Source organism: Protobothrops mucrosquamatus, unplaced genomic scaffold (assembly GCF_001527695.2).
Source record: "Protobothrops mucrosquamatus isolate PMUCROS unplaced genomic scaffold, P.Mucros_1.0 scaffold2540, whole genome shotgun sequence".
Taxonomy (NCBI): domain Eukaryota; kingdom Metazoa; phylum Chordata; class Lepidosauria; order Squamata; family Viperidae; genus Protobothrops; species Protobothrops mucrosquamatus.
The window spans coordinates 194,396-209,206 of NW_015388601.1; the positions used below are offsets into that span (position 1 = coordinate 194,396).

General features: G+C 61.2%; 2 protein-coding genes and 3 non-coding genes across 6 annotated transcripts in view; all 5 read right to left on the reverse strand.

The window, feature by feature from the left end:
* Window positions 1–258: 258 nt before the first annotated feature.
* On the reverse strand, window positions 259–5,130 carry NOP56 (NOP56 ribonucleoprotein). Its single transcript, XM_015825196.1, has 11 exons — window positions 5,098–5,130; window positions 4,221–4,455; window positions 3,963–4,124; window positions 3,662–3,860; window positions 3,085–3,272; window positions 2,353–2,504; window positions 1,834–1,934; window positions 1,502–1,650; window positions 1,133–1,254; window positions 789–941; window positions 259–622 (listed from the first exon to the last, which is right to left on the reverse strand). Exons 1-11 carry the CDS (start codon window positions 5,128–5,130, stop codon window positions 416–418), a joined length of 1,701 nt encoding a protein of 566 aa, XP_015680682.1. The 3' UTR covers window positions 259–415.
* LOC114923225 lies at window positions 1,026–1,097 on the reverse strand. The gene has a single exon (XR_003810589.1). It is a non-coding gene; the product is annotated as a small nucleolar RNA SNORD57 (small nucleolar RNA).
* LOC114923226 lies at window positions 1,361–1,434 on the reverse strand. Its single transcript, XR_003810590.1, has one exon. It is a non-coding gene; the product is annotated as a small nucleolar RNA SNORD56 (small nucleolar RNA).
* LOC114923227 lies at window positions 3,353–3,489 on the reverse strand. The gene has a single exon (XR_003810591.1). It is a non-coding gene; the product is annotated as a small nucleolar RNA SNORA51 (small nucleolar RNA).
* Window positions 5,131–7,632: 2,502 nt separating the features above from the next.
* Window positions 7,633–14,811, reverse strand: part of DCTN1 (dynactin subunit 1) — a 38,474-nt gene continuing 31,295 nt past the window's right edge. The window contains exons 19-28 of one of the 2 annotated variants that reach the window (XM_015825201.1): window positions 14,421–14,552; window positions 14,103–14,231; window positions 13,823–13,965; window positions 10,037–10,206; window positions 9,555–9,569; window positions 8,968–9,101; window positions 8,555–8,756; window positions 8,407–8,483; window positions 7,959–8,048; window positions 7,633–7,863 (exon numbers count right to left, since the gene is read on the reverse strand). In XM_015825201.1, the coding sequence (XP_015680687.1) occupies window positions 7,726–7,863; window positions 7,959–8,048; window positions 8,407–8,483; window positions 8,555–8,756; window positions 8,968–9,101; window positions 9,555–9,569; window positions 10,037–10,206; window positions 13,823–13,965; window positions 14,103–14,231; window positions 14,421–14,552 (1,230 nt within the window). In that variant the 3' untranslated portion in view covers window positions 7,633–7,725. The remainder of the gene's footprint in view (window positions 7,864–7,958; window positions 8,049–8,406; window positions 8,484–8,554; window positions 8,757–8,967; window positions 9,102–9,554; window positions 9,570–10,036; window positions 10,207–13,822; window positions 13,966–14,102; window positions 14,232–14,420; window positions 14,553–14,811) is intronic. The other variant, XM_015825202.1, reaches the window with a different exon arrangement.

Sequence of the window (14,811 nt, forward strand, 5' to 3'; positions counted from 1 at the left end):
AGGGCAACCTGACAAGAGCTGACCCCCCCCTCCCCAAAGAGGCTGAATATGAGGAACTGCTGTATAAAAAAGTAGTACATTTTATTATGTCAAGTGGGTTAAAGAGCGTTTAGGTTTATAGTCCTGCTTCTGCCGTGGGCATTTCTGCTGGCCCCATCCCCACTGGGGGGGCAGCATGGGACCCTCTTGGGGGCCACAGCCTGACCTGCTTCTCTGCCTTTCGGAAGAAGCCCGGCCATTCATGGCTGCCCCCCCCCCCCTCAGAGCCCAGGCAGGGCCTCTTGCGGCAGTTCTGCCCGCTGGGCCTGCAGCCTTGTCGCCTTGAGAGTTCTGGGTTGTGCGAAAATAGAGCCCAAACTTCGTTCAAACAAGCAAAACTGGACGGACTTCGCATCATCGGCTGGACTCCTCCACGCTAGTCGTCGTCCTCTTCTTCCGCCTTGGCCTTCCTCTTTTTCGTCTTCTTCCCCTGGGGGGCCGGGGGCGCCTCTGCCACCAGCAGCCGGTGCTTCTTCTTCTTCTTGGGCGACGGCGCTTCTTCGTCTGCCAGGCCGTTGTTGGCCGGCTCTGCCTCCACCTCTTGGGGCTTCCTTTTCTTCTTCTTGGGCTTCACCTCGTTCTCCTGTGAAGAAGGAACACACACCTCATCAGTGCCTCTTCTACACACAGCCCTCCCGCCACAAAAGGCAAACGGATATTTTGGGGGCAGCCTTCCCGGCTCTGGGGCTTTTCAAGGCTGGTGGCCTTGGCCATTCCCAGCCCTCCATGAAGGGGGAGGAGGACTCCACCTGTCCGGGAGACTCCGGGACCGAGTTCTGCATCGCCTCTGCTGCTTCTGCAGCTGCTGCTGCCAAAGCCTCCAGGCGCTTCTTCTCCTGCTTCTGCTTCTTCCGTTGCTTCTTCTCCATCTTTCTTTTGATTTCAGCTGCTGCTTCTGAAGCCTGTGGAGGGGGAGGACGGTCACCGTGGCTCAACTCCCCCCACCCACCCCCCGCCAGGCTCTGGGCGTCCAAAGGGCGCTTGTGGGATCAGGCTCATTAAATCAGCTTTGGCCTCCACCGAAAGGTTGGTCAGGCTCGGAGCTCTCATCACGCCCAACAACGCGGCCTGCGCAGCCCCCCTCGGCACTCGCCTCCACCACGGCCTCTTTCATGACCTCCAGGTTCTTGCGAGGGACCTCCCCGGTTTCATAGAAGGCCAGGCGCTCTTCCACCTGCTCTCGCAGCTTGTCCCCAAAGACAGAAGTTGGGACTTCTGCAAAGGGAGAGAGAGGGCAGGGCGGGGCTGAAGGCGCCAACGCTGGCACCACCACGCCCAGAAGTGCTGCCACTGTAAAAGCTCCTCCCTCCCACTGCTGGCTTTGCTCAGATATTTTGATGTCAACATTCACTGTGTGTGAAATGCTGCTGACGAAAAATGTACCCATCATGGCAAAGCCAGAAAGGCCCCCTGGCTGAGGGGAGGTGGTGGTGGGGGCGCTCTGGAAGCTTCCGCAGCCCACCTGAGAAGCAGTCGATGCGGGATGCGATGGTGCATTTGTTGGCCAGGTAGCGAGAGATGCGCCCCTTGTTCTTTGCTGCTGCTCGCCCGATGAAGGTGGAGTGAAATATCAGGCCGTACTTGGGGGTGTTTCCCCGGGTCTTCAGGGCCCTGCGGGGCAGGAGACAACCATAAAGACGACCTCCTTGGCAGCAGTTCAGCCATCCCCACGGGAGGGGGGGGGAAAGCCTGGCTGCATGCCAGGAGAGTCATGACCAGCAGTGCCTGGTCCACGTCCACCTCCTCTGCCAGGAGCTGCGTGCCAGCGCTCCAGCAGCCAGCCTGGAGGGTTACCTGAAGAGGGCCTTCTCTGCCCCCAGGATCTGAACTGTTGAGGCTGGGTACTTGGCCAGATTGGTCAAGCTGCCTGCGTGGGAAATGAGCCGAGCCCCCACCTGCGGGGAGAGAACAGATTTATTTCTTTAATGCGATTAAAAAAATTAAATTCTGATCAAAACAATATGACCGCAGAGGCAAAAAGACAACAAGAACTCCAGTGCTCAGCCCCCCCAAGCCTTCTCTGTCCTAAACCCCAAATTAACCCCCTCTGCTCCTGGCCGGCCAGCCTGCCTGGGTCGGGAGCAAAAGTGAGGCTTGTTCCTTCTGCCTGCCTATCTTCATCCAGCCCCAAGGAGCAGCCCACGGGCCGAACGCTGCTTAAGCCCTTTCTCTGGCCCAGATCAGCATTCGTAGGTTTCAGCACTGAGATTCAGTGGATTGACAGATTCTAAATGCACATCATGTCTGTGGCCAGAGAGCCCTCGCCGCACAAGGCAGGTACGCAAAAGTAAGTGAAGGCCCCAAACCACTCACCACTTCTCCAATTAAGGCCGAGAGGCTGGGAGCCACCTGGTTCATTTTGGAGCGGAGATACTCCTGCAAACCTTTGCGATATTCGGAGAGGGAGATGACCCGCCTGGAAAAGCTCTCGATGTTGATGAGGTCAATGGGCGAGATGTCCATTCCTGTACGCGGCCAGAGTTAAGGGAAAAAATAAGAACCCCGACGGAGGGCCAGCAACTCCCCTTTGGCTTTAGTCAGGATGCAGCACACGGCCTACAAAGGACCCACAACTGTGGTTTGTATTACAGCTGAAGTTGGAACACAGGGAACTCTGGCTCTTGGTCTGTCTGTGTTTGTGCACGCACGCACAAATAGGCCAACAGTTGAGCCCCCTCGCCTACGTTTCTCTGTTACAGGACAAGCTGCACACTTTCCTATAGGCCCTATAGGGTTAGGGTTAGGTCACCATGAACTCGGAGAGCAAAATGGACACCACCAACAAATTCGGAATGCTTGGGTATGGTTAGGAGGGCACTGACTTTTCTAGGCTGCCCTATCTATGTTTCCTGGGAAAATCCCATTGGAGGAAAATTCCACTTAGCAAAAAGCACTCTCTTTAAAATCCATAGTGTGATGCGCAGACTGACCACATTTCAGGGGTCATGTAAATTAGTGACCGCTCCTGGAAGGCTTATGCCGAAACGGCCACGTTCTGACACAACCCCAGTGAGATGCCGCTAGCCTTCCCCCTTGGGCACTGACCCATGGAAGAGCGGGAGGCGTCCAGAATGGCTTGGGCCTTGGCGCTGTCCATGACGACCTCCTCCAAGGCCTCCAGGCTCTCCTCACTCAGTTCCTTGCGGTTCCCGATTAGCTTGGCCAAGCGGCAGTAGGTGTAGTTGTCGCTCACGATCTTGATCAGCTCTGGAAAGTGATAGCCGTACCACTCTCTACGCCGCAAAGAGACAAGCGTGTGACACACAAGGGAGCCGCGCCTTATGTGCCTTTCCTCCCCCATTGTGCCAGGGGAGCCTGTGCCCGCACAAACCAAACAGCTCAGGCACGGGGCAGCCCGGCTGGGGTGTACGGAGGGCCCTTTGCTGTGCCTCCCCTTCCTATACAGCCAGCGGTGGTGGCCCGGCTGCCTGTGGTAAGCTGAAGGAGGCAGGAAAGTGGCAGCGCTCGGCCTGGCCTGGCCTTCCCCCCCCCCCCGGCAGCCCCCCAGCACAGGGACTAAGGTGCCAGGAAGGTCTGGGGGGGGGGAGGCAGGTGCAGGTCCAGCCAGACCAGCTGCAGAGCCCCTCCCCCCAAAGGAAGGAAGGAAGGGCGGCCGGCTCACCTGACCCGCATGGAGAAAGTGTTGGTGTCCTTGTCCAGCTGGTCCAGGAGGCTGATGGACTGGATGATCATGTTGTCCACCCGGTTGACGTTGAACTTCACCTTGGCCCGCGAGTAGCTGTGCCCGAGCCCCAGCTGGGCCTTGGAGGCGGCCTGGGCGCTCAGGCCCTTGACCAGGCTGTGGAAGTGCAGCCGGATCCCTGCGGGGGAGGGGGGCAAGGGGCGTCAGGGCTCCGGCCACGCTGCCCCCCCCGTCCCAACGGGAGCCCCCCACTCTCCGCCCCCCCCGCCCGCCCGCTCACCTCGCGAGAGCTCGGCCACGACGCCGCCCGCCTGGCACGGGCAGCCCAGCTCCTCCTGGATGGCCGCGCCGATCTTGGGGTCGCTGACGCCCAGCAGGAGCTTCTTCCGCTTGGCCGGCAGGCTCGTCTCCAGCAGCAGCCGCAGGTCCTCGTGCAGCAGCCCTGCGCGGTGGGCGGAGAGGAGGGGCCGGTCAGCCCGGAGAGCCCCCAACCCCCCCGCCGCCCCCCCTCCCCCCCCCCTCCCCCCTCCGCGCTCACCCTCCGAGACGGCGTTTATGTTCTCCAGCGCGGCCTGGGCCGAGCGGAAGGGCGAGAAGGCCTCGAGGCGCACCAGGGCCAGGAAGCGGCCCAGGCTCAGCGCGTCCTCCGCCACCGTCGGCTGCAGCAGCGACACCTCCTCCGTCGGCCGCACCGCGAAGAGCGCGTAGCCCGCCGCGTGCTCGAACAGCACGTGCAGCTGCACCTGCGGGGCGCGGACCAGAAGGGCGTCAGCCTTGGGGGGAGGGGAAAGGGGGGGAGACAAAGAGGGGACCCCAAAGGCCGGACGCGCAGACCCGCCCGCCTCCCTCAACCCGCCCGCTCACCATGGCGGCTCCCGACGAAAAGGCTCCACGCGCCCGCCCCACGCAGCCGGAAACGCTCCTGCGGGCAGCCCGCCCCTTCCGGCCTCTCGGCCGCGCCCAGCGCTGGAGCCAGCCGAGGGAGCGTCCCTCCCGCCGGCCAATGGGCGCCGGCCTTCCGGGCGCGGCGCCTGCCGGGAAACCCCGCGCCTGGGGCCGGCCGAGGGCCTTCCTTCCCGCCCCCCCGCGGCCTTTCGCGCATCCGCCGAGATCCGCCTCTCCTCTGCTCGGCGGCGGGGAGGCGAGGGACCGCGGGCCGCCTGGAGGAATCCCGTGGCGCCGCAGCCCCCGGCGGACCCGGAGCGAGAGAGGGGGGGAGACCTGGCGGAAGGGCTGGGGGCACCCCCCGTTGCCATGGCGCCCAGGCGGTTCCCCCTTGGGGGAGGGAGAGCCAAGCTCAGAGATGGCGCAAGGCCGGCGGGGGGGGGGGGTTGGTTAACGGGGGGGGCCAGTCCGGCTTCTGATGCCGGAAAATAAAAGAGCCGGGAGGGACCTCGGAGGTCTTCTAGTCCAACCCGCTGCTCCAGCAAGAAGCCCTGTTGTGCCATTTCGGACAAAGGGCCGCCCGGTCTCTTCTTCCCAAGTCCGGGATGGATGGCCGCAAGCAGCGGGATGGAGCTGCCCGAAAGGCCAGTTGGGTCTCTGGCGCAGGATTCGCGTCCAGATCGGGGGAAGGCCCCACTTGGGAGTCCTGCACCCGGTTCTGGGCACTGCCGTCCATTGGTGGTTTACTCCACGTGTAGCCCTCGGGCTGATGAAAGAAGCCCTGACAAAAAGCCGTCCAGGCAGAACACGGCTGGGCCACAACTTCCCCCAAAGAGAGCTGAGAAATGGGAGCAGCAGCCCTCAAAAGCCCAGCGCTGCGTCCGACGAAGCTGCCACATGAGTCTTATTTGAAGATGAAATGTCTTCTGCAGATCAGAGGCTATCCGGATAAGGGAACAATTTGCCCCAACATCTTTCCAAAAAGGGAAATAATGAAATATAGTCCCAATAGGGAGGGAAAAGGCAATTTTAACTCTTTAACTAATTCCAAATTCAGCCTTCTTTCCAATGATACACGCCAGCTGCTTGCTGCATTTCCCCAGCCATCCTACATGACCATTTGGGGGACTTTTAAAGGGTAAATTATAACTTCCACTGTATTGTTGTGTCTTGGTAGCCGTAAGCCAGACATGTCAAACACAAGGCCTCCCTGTGCGGCCCACGAAGTGGTTTCATGTGGCCCATGAAGCCATCCTGGAAACAGTGAAGGAACGGCCCCCGCTGCCTTGGCCCTGGCCCAAGCCGGCCGGAGGGAGCCAATGTACAATTTTGTGGCCATCTATGCTGAAACGCATTCAGTCTTAGCTCCACAAGGCCGTCCAGAAACAGTGAGGAACCGGCCCCTGCCGCGTCAGCCCCACCCCCTGGGTGCCTGCTGGGGAGGGGTCACCCTTTGTGAGGAATGAAGAAATGGGTCATGCCTTGGTGCTTGCCCTGGTCCCCCCCCCCTTCTGCCAGAGACCCTCACCTCTGTCCCACTCCTGCCCAGGCACCCTGGACGCGAATGATGTAGAGCTGGCCATGTCCACCCAGTAGGCCACACCCACTCCATGCCCACCCAGGCCACACCCACCTTGCCCCCCCGCCCTCCCCCGCAGGCAACCACAATGCTGATGGGGCCCTGAATGAAATTGAGTTTGACACCCCTGCTGTAAGCAATGCAGAGAAGCCTGCACAGAGGTGAATGAAATGACCCTTGAGACGCTGGCGCTGGGGGATGGGATCGGGCAAAGTGAAATGCGCTGGGTGGGTCTGGGGTCCAGGAGCTACAGCCCCCCTCAGATCCTGGGAGGGTCCAGCCTGTCCCTGCTGCACACTTAGTGACCCAGGAACAAGGGTCCCCTCCCCTCCAAGGCCAATCACACTCAGCCAAGCACCACAAGTGTTTATACGCTCAATGGTGCCTAAAGCAGCTGAAAAGAGCCGATCTGTTGTCTCGGCCCTGGTACCCTTGGGGGGGCTTGAGGGCCCGGCCTCTGTGGAACAGGGCGGCCACGGAGCCCTTTCCAGCAGCCTCAGTTAGGGCCCTGCTGCCTCTGTCTATCCCAAGGGTAGGCGACCTGGGATCTTTTATGACTTGTGGACTTCAACTCCCAGAATTCCTGAGCCAGCCTGGCTCAGTTTGGAAACGTCTCCCTTTCCCCTCAGCACGGCTGGCTCAGGAATTCTGGGAGTTGAAGTCCACCAGTCATAAAAGAGCCAAGGTTGCCTACCCCTGGTCTATCCTGAGAATTCAAAATAAGTAGGCATCTCGTGGGCAGCTCTGGCTGGAAGTGAGGTGGGCTTAGGAATGCTGAATGCTGCCTTTGGCTGCCTTCTGTGGTTGGCATAAAGAAGCCATCTGAAAGTGGCCTAAGGTCCGTTCGACACAACACACACACCCCCTCCCAACCGGCTCCCGTGTATAAAAAAGCCCATGGGAGCCCCAGGCCCTTGCAGCAAAGACATCAACCGGGCTAGGCCACCGTTTGTCACTGTAATGGCAACTAGGTGCTTTCAGGGGCACGAACAGGCTCCACTTGAGTCACACTTGAGTGTGGGGAGACCAGACGTAAAAGGCCCTTTGCTGCATCCCCAGCCGAGGAGACCTGCTTGGGCCAGGAAAGGGGGAAGAGCAGCCGAAGGAGAGCGGGAGGCCTCCAGGGGCTGAATGATGCCCCAGCTCAGGTTGGGTTCCAGACAGCTTTATTTGTGTATAGATTTTATCTCCAGTCCTCCAAGGACGTCAACATGCAAGGAAGGGCCTGCTCTGTAGGGCCTGGAGATTCCTGGGCTCTTCCCACCAGGAAGCCTGTTTGGGATCCTTTTCCAGAACGGCAGAGCAACAGAAACGTGGCCAGCAGCTGCTGGGGCTGTGAAGAGAGCGCAAAACAAAGCATCTCCTCTGAAGGAAAGCGACCCTCCCCTTGACTGAGCATCCTCCTCTGTGTCGCCACAAAGACTCTCTCTCACACACACACACACACACCCCTGGCCTCTGGGAAGGGGAGCAGTGGTGCCAGTTGGGGTGTGTGTGGCAGGCGGCGCAGAGTCCCCGGCAGAGCCAAGGGCCGCTCTGCCACCTGCACCCAAGAGGCAGCCGAGGAAGACGGGCCCTCCTAAGAGATCAGGCGGCTGTGGAGCCTGTGCAGCTGCTCCGGCGTCAGCACCAGCTTGTGCAGCTGCCCGTGGCCCGGCTGGCAGGGGAAGGTCACGCGGCCGATGTAGACGGCGCTGTCTTTCTCCTCCTCTTTGGCCTGTGGGGGGAGAGAAGGGCAGGCGGAGGAATGCCAGAAGGGTGGGCAGCAGCTCACCCGCTGCCTCCCTCCCCGGCCCCAGCCAGAGCCCCCACCTTCAGGAAGGGCACGGAGGGGAAGGTGCCGAAGTCGGTGGGAATGCTGGCCCCGGGGTGCTGCAGGATCGTCTCCTTCCTGACTTCATCCTGGAGCAGAAGAGAAGCACAGCGGTCACTCCAGAACAGCTCCAAGGTCTAAAAGGGGGGACTCCAAACCTGGCAACTTTTAAGACTTGTGGACGTCAGCCCCCAGACTTCAGCCGGGAGCCCCACAGATCCCGCTAGGCCGGCTGAGGAATTCTGGGAGTTGAAGTCCACAAGTCTTAAATAAGTTGCCAAGCTTGGAGACCCCTGATCTAAAACTTTGGGGGGCTTCCCACAGAGAGGCCAGAGGAACCCTTGGCCATGAGAGAGAGCGAGGAGCTGCCCCCCACCCTGCCCACCTTTCAGCCCCCCCTCTGGCAGGAGCTGCACCCTCAGAGACACCCCCCCTCCCAGGGACTACCTTCAGCTTCTCCAGGGCTTCGCTCAGGGACGCCAGGCGGGTCGTCTGCTCCAGGAGCTGAGCTGCTGGACTGCCCACTGCAGGAGGAAGGGGAGAGCGGTGAAGGGGAGGAGGGAGGGGAGGGGCCCTCCTGCCGCTGCTCCCAGACCCCCCGGCGCACCTGCTTTCCGCCGCGTGATGTCCACCACCTGGGCGTTGGCACTCATCTGGTGGAGGGTCTCCAGCAGCCGGCTGGTCTTGCGGTACAACGAGCTGGAAACCACCTCGTCCCCTTGCCTGTCCTTGGCCAGAGAGAGCTTGGGGACGTGCAGGGGGGGCAGCGAGGCCAGCTCCCTCCTCATCTGGGCACCCTGGGGAAGAAGGTGGGGGCAGGAACCGCTGGGAGCAGCTCAAGAGACTCGGCAGCTCCCCGATTCCCCCGTTTCTGGGAGGGCGAGGGACGGCACAGGAAGGAGAGTCCCAGGTAGGGTGGGGGGAGAGGGAAGGCCACCCCCTCCCCCCGGTGGGAAAGCTTTTGCTCCAGGCCTCTCAGGGCCCCCGGCAGCCACCCGGGCCTCTCACCTTCAGCCGGTTATTCTCGTTTTTGAGGTGCTTGATGGAGAGCTGCATGGCCTCGATCTGCTGCAGCAGCAGAGGGGAGTCCTTCACCTGCACGGGGCCAGAACCCCCGGCCACCACCTGGCTGGCCCCCACCCCTGCAGGAGAGACGGAGGTGGCCATCAGCAGAGGCGGCCTCCCTGCAGAGGCCGCCCTGGGCAGGGCTGGCTGGAAGAGCCTCGGCCAACGACCGTCGGAGACCAGGGAATGGCCTGGGCAGCCGTTTCGACCAAGGATTGCAGCATCCCCCCTCCCCCAGGCATTGGGGGGACCAAACGTCGGCCTCGGCTCTTACTGGGCACCTGCTTCCCGGGCAATGTCCCAGGGAGGGGGCTGCCCCCCCAGCCCAGATTTCTCCCATCCCAAGAACAGGTTGCAGGGCTGGGGAAAGCGTTGGCAAAGAGGAGAGAGGCAGCTCATAATTTTAAAGCCCTTCGCTGGGGCAGGGGGAGGTTGCCCCCCCCTCGTTTCACAGGGCTCCCGAGCCCAGAAAGTGCCCCCTGCTCTGCTCTACCCGGCCCAGCTACCCCCCCCCCGGGAGCCCCCTGTACCTCTCTGCTGTTCCTCTGCAGCCACAGCATGAAAGAGACAAGAAGGAGCACCGTTAGAGAAGAGCCCGGAATGGCAGCCCCTCTCGGCCCCCCTCAGCCCCGCAAGCAGGAAGGTGGGACAACAGCACTTGGGGGGGGGACGACGCGGCAGCTCCTTTCCCAGGCATCAGCGAGTTTTGTGTGCATGGGGTGTTTGTTGTGCATGGGGGGGTGGGAAAGGGAAATCTGTGGCGGCATTAAGCATGGATGAAGCCGGGATTGATCACAAGCAGTGCAGCGGGTGGAGCTGCGCCCACAAAGGTTCAGCGCCCTGAAGCCCGACCCAGGCGCTGGTCGAAACCGGCGTCCCTCTGATGCTCCGCGCCCGGCAGCGCCTCCGACCCTCTGCTGATGCTGGAGTCCTTTCTCCAGGGCCTCCCGGCTCATGCCAGGGCCGGATGCTCCCCCACCCCACCCCTCCCCTCCCCCTGCCCCAGACCCACCTCCTGCAATGCTGGAGATGACGGAGGCGATGCCCGAGGGGGAGGCCGCTCCGCGCAGGCCCTGGATGGTGTGCTTGGACTGGTTGCTGAGCCGCTGCTTCAGTTCCAGCTTCTCCGACTCCAGCTGGTCAATGTCGGCTTGCAGGGCGTCCATCGTCTCCTCAAACTCCCTGGGCGAGAAGGAGACACCGGCTGACCCCTGACCCCCCCCCAGCCTTCTCAGGCCCTGAGGAGGGGAGCCCGACAGAGTTTCGCACTCAAAACCAGCCGCCCTTTGGCTCTAAGCCTCAGAACAAGCCTGCTTGGGCCAGGGTTCTCGGCCGTCTTGGGGATGACCGGGCCCCAGAGGAGCACGCAATCCGCCGAGCGTCCCGGGCGCTGTGCTGCCCCCTCCCTGGACTGTCCCCACCCCCCAGCTGAAGTGGGGAGAAAGGGGAAAAGGATTCCAGGTTGGTTTCCTGAGGTTTTGATCTGAACCTCCTCTACGGGCCTCCAGTTCCAACGCTCAGGATGCTTGAGAACTACTCCAGAGCAGCAAATGTTCATTTACTTCAATGCTGACACTCTTGGGGGAGCCAACAGCGGCTGCTGTGAGGTCAGTGGCTGTTGCTCCTGCACCCAGGAGGCCCCCGTCCTGTTTTGGGAGGCCCCTTGAACGGGACGGTCCCAGTGGGGAGGTGCTGACCGGCTCCTGGCCGAAGGACGCAGCGTTTAGCTCTGGGCTGGAGGGGGGTCAGCGGGGGCCTTCTCCTCCTCTCAGCCAGCCCTGCCTGAGATTTGGGGGGGGGGGGCTATGACTTCAGATTTTTTCTTTTGTTAGAATCACCCCTTTCACTGATCTTTCTGCAGTTTGACTAGTCCAGGGGTAGGCCACCTGGGCTCTTTTATGACTCCTGGACTTCAACTCCCAGAATTCCTGAGCCAGCACAGCTGGCTCAGGAATTCTGTGAGTTGAAGTCCACAAATCATAAAAGAGCTGAGGTTGCCTACCTTAGGCCTAGGCCGCTTTATGACTGGTGGACTTCAACTCCCAGAATTCCTGAGCCAGCCATGCTGAGGGGAAAGGGAGAGGTTTCCAAGCTGAGCCATGCCGGCTCAGGAATTCTGGGAGTTGAAGTCCACGAGTCATAAAGCGGCCTAGGCCTAGGCCAGAGGTAGGCAACCTCGGCTCTTTTATGACTGGTGGACTTCAACTCCCAGAATTCCTGAGCCAGCATGGCTCAGCTTGGAAACCTCTCCCTTTCCCCTCAGCATGGCTGGCTCAGGAATTCTGGGAGTTGAAGTCCACAGGTCATAAAAGAGCCAAGGTTGCCTACCCCTGGCCTAGTTGGTAGCTCGCTCTTCCAACTGCAACCGATTCCAGAACTTTCCTTCCCTCCCTCCCCAAGTGGAGAGTCTGTGCCTGCGCTGTGTTGGGCTTTTGCCTTTGGGTTTGAGGATTTCCTGGTGGGGCTTATTGGGGGAGAGGGGGAGTCGTCTTCTAGGGTACCCCTACCGCTTCCTCCTGGGTGACGGACAGGGGCGGCAGGGACAGACACCCCCCCCCAATCTCTCCTCTGTGTGGCTCTCTCCCTGCCCCTCAGGCGAACGGGTGGGGGTCAGGTGGGGTGTGTGGGAAGGGGAGAATTGGTGGAAGCGTGCTTGAGGGAAGGCTGGGGATGCAGCCGAGGGACCCAGAGTGGGGGGCTTGGGGGGAGGTGGATCTGCTGGCATTACAAGACTGGGTTGCTCTTTCAGGTCACGGCGAGACCCGCAGGTAGACCTGGGCTTCCGACTCTCCGGGTTTCCCTTCTCCCTTCGGTCTTCTTAGGCAGTTAAGCCTGAGACCTGGGGGGGGGGGCACTCGGGTTCTGCGATGGATCGGGCCCCCGAGAGCCTTTTCCCCGGGGAGCAGGCGGAAGGCTTCCGGGGAGCCCCTGCTGGATCCCCTCGCTTACTTCTCTTTCTTCTTCAGCAACGCCTGGGTGTCGCTGAGCTTGCTCTGGATCTTCTCCACCCGCTCGTCGGCATCCTTGGAGGCGCTGTCCAGCTTCTTCTCCAGGAGGCTCAGGCGCACGTTGGCCTCGCTGAGCTCCTCGCCCTGGATGGCGGGGAGGAAAGAGGAGCGTTCGGCCAGGGTCCGCAGCCCCTGCAGGCCAAGGCGGCGGCAGCAGCAGCCTCTGCGGGGCTCCCTCCCCCAAGCCCGAGCGGCAGAGGGGCGGCCAAACGTACCTTGATTTTAAGAGACTTCTTCAGCTCTTTGATGACGGTCTCTCGGTCCTCCAGCTTGAGTCCCAGACCCTCGGCGTCCGTGATCTCAGCCCGCAGAGCGGCTGCCCGCAGCTCAACCGGAGGAGGGGGCTGCAAAAAGAGCATTGACCATTGTTGGCTCAGGGCTGGAGATAAACTCTCAAACCCGGAACGGCCGACGACTTCCCTGTCCGAGCTCCAGGGCAGCTCTGAAGCGGGGAGGCAAATGCAGGGAGGCTCTCCGACACTCAGGCGCCTCCCTTCAGGCCTGCCCGTGCCAGCATCCGGCGTGGGGCTCACCTTGGTCTGGGGCTTGTCTGCATCGTACTCCCCCTCCTGCATGGCGGTGGCCATCTTGTTCATGGTGGCGATGAGGATGGAGCAGGACTGGCGCAGGCACTCGTGAGGGCTGATGCCCTGCACCCCGTAGATCTGGGGAGGAATCTCCGAGTCAGTCCTTGCCTGAAGCGACGCCCCCCGGAGNAGAATCCCTGAGCCAGCCATGCTGAGGGGAAAGGGAGAGGTTTCCAAGCTGAGCCATGCCGGCTCAGGAATTCTGGGAGTTGAAGTCCACGAGTCATAAAGCGGCCTAGGCCTAGGCCAGAGGTAGGCAACCTTGGCTCTTTTATGACTGGTGGACTTCAACTCCCAGAATTCCTGAGCCAGCATGGCTCAGCTTGGAAACCTCTCCCTTTCCCCTCAGCATGGCTGGCTCAGGAATTCTGGGAGTTGAAGTCCACGGGTCATAAAAGAGCCAAGGTTGCCTACCTCTGGTCTAGGCCTAGGCCCCTTCATGACTGGTGGACTTCAACTCCCAGAATTCCTCAGCCAGCCTGGCTCAGCTTGGAAACCTCTCCCTTTCCCCTCAGCATGGCTGGCTCAGGAATTCTGGGAGTTGAAGTCCACGGGTCATAAAAGAGCCAAGGTTGCCTACCCCTGGCCTAGTTGGTAGCTCGCTCTTCCAACTGCAACCGATTCCAGAACTTTCCTTCCCTCCCTCCCCACGTGGAGAGTCTGTGCCTGCGCTGTGTTGGGCTTTTGCCTTTGGGTTTGAGGATTTCCTGGTGGGGCTTATTGGGGGAGAGGGGGAGTCGTCTTCTAGGGTACCCCTACCGCTTCCTCCTGGGTGACGGACAGGGGCGGCAGGGACAGACACCCCCCCCCAATCTCTCCTGCTCTGTGTGGCTCTCTCCCTGCCCCTCAGGCGAACGGGTGGGGGTCAGGTGGGGTGTGTGGGGAGGGGAGAATTGGTGGAAGCGTGCTTGAGGGAAGGCTGGGGATGCAGCCGAGGGACCCAGAGTGGGGGGCTTGGGGGGAGGTGGATCTGCTGGCATTACAAGACTGGGTTGCTCTTTCAGGTCACGGCGAGACCCGCAGGTAGACCTGGGCTTCCGACTCTCCGGGTTTCCCTTCTCCCTTCGGTCTTCTTAGGCAGTTAAGCCTGAGACCTGGGGGGGGGCCACTCGGGTTCTGCGATGGATCGGGCCCCCGAGAGCCTTTTCCCCGGGGAGCAGGCGGAAGGCTTCCGGGGAGCCCCTGCTGGATCCCCTCGCTTACTTCTCTTTCTTCTTCAGCAACGCCTGGGTGTCGCTGAGCTTGCTCTGGATCTTCTCCACCCGCTCGTCGGCATCCTTGGAGGCGCTGTCCAGCTTCTTCTCCAGGAGGCTCAGGCGCACGTTGGCCTCGCTGAGCTCCTCGCCCTGGATGGCGGGGAGGAAAGAGGAGCGTTCGGCCAGGGTCCGCAGCCCCTGCAGGCCAAGGCGGTGGCAGCAGCAGCAGCAGCCTCTGCGGGGCTCCCTCGCCCAAGCCCGAGCGGCAGAGGGGCGGCCAAACGTACCTTGATTTTAAGAGACTTCTTCAGCTCTTTGATGACGGTCTCTCGGTCCTCCAGCTTGAGTCCCAGACCCTCGGCGTCCGTGATCTCGGCCCGCAGAGCGGCTGCCCGCAGCTCAACCGGAGGAGGGGGCTGCAAAAAGAGCATTGACCATTGTTGGCTCAGGGCTGGAGATAAACTCTCAAACGCGGAACGGCCGACGACTTCCCTCTCCGAGCTCCAGGGTAGCTTTGAAGCAGGGAGGCAAATGCAGGGAGGCTCTCCGACACTCAGGCGCCTCCCTTCAGGCCTGCCCGTGCCAGCAGCCGGCGTGGGGCTCACCTTGGTCTGGGGCTTGTCTGCATCGTACTCCCCCTCCTGCATGGCGGTGGCCATCTTGTTCATGGTGGCGATGAGGATGGAGCAGGACTGGCGCAGGCACTCGTGAGGGCTGATGCCCTGCACCCCGTAGATCTGGGGAGGAATCTCCGAGTCAGTCCTTGCCTGAAGCGACGCCCCCCGGAGGGTCTGCCACCACGAGAGAGGAAGGCGCCCCTTTCTTTTATATAACAAGTTTTATTAATTTTCCATTTTTACAAACCTTCAGGTATTTAAGGACACAACATGGTGGTTGGGTAATACATAATCCAATGACACGCTTATCCATACATCTATCAGTTTACATCATCAAAAATTTCCTCTGTTTCCCTTAATCATTATAGCAAATTCAAAT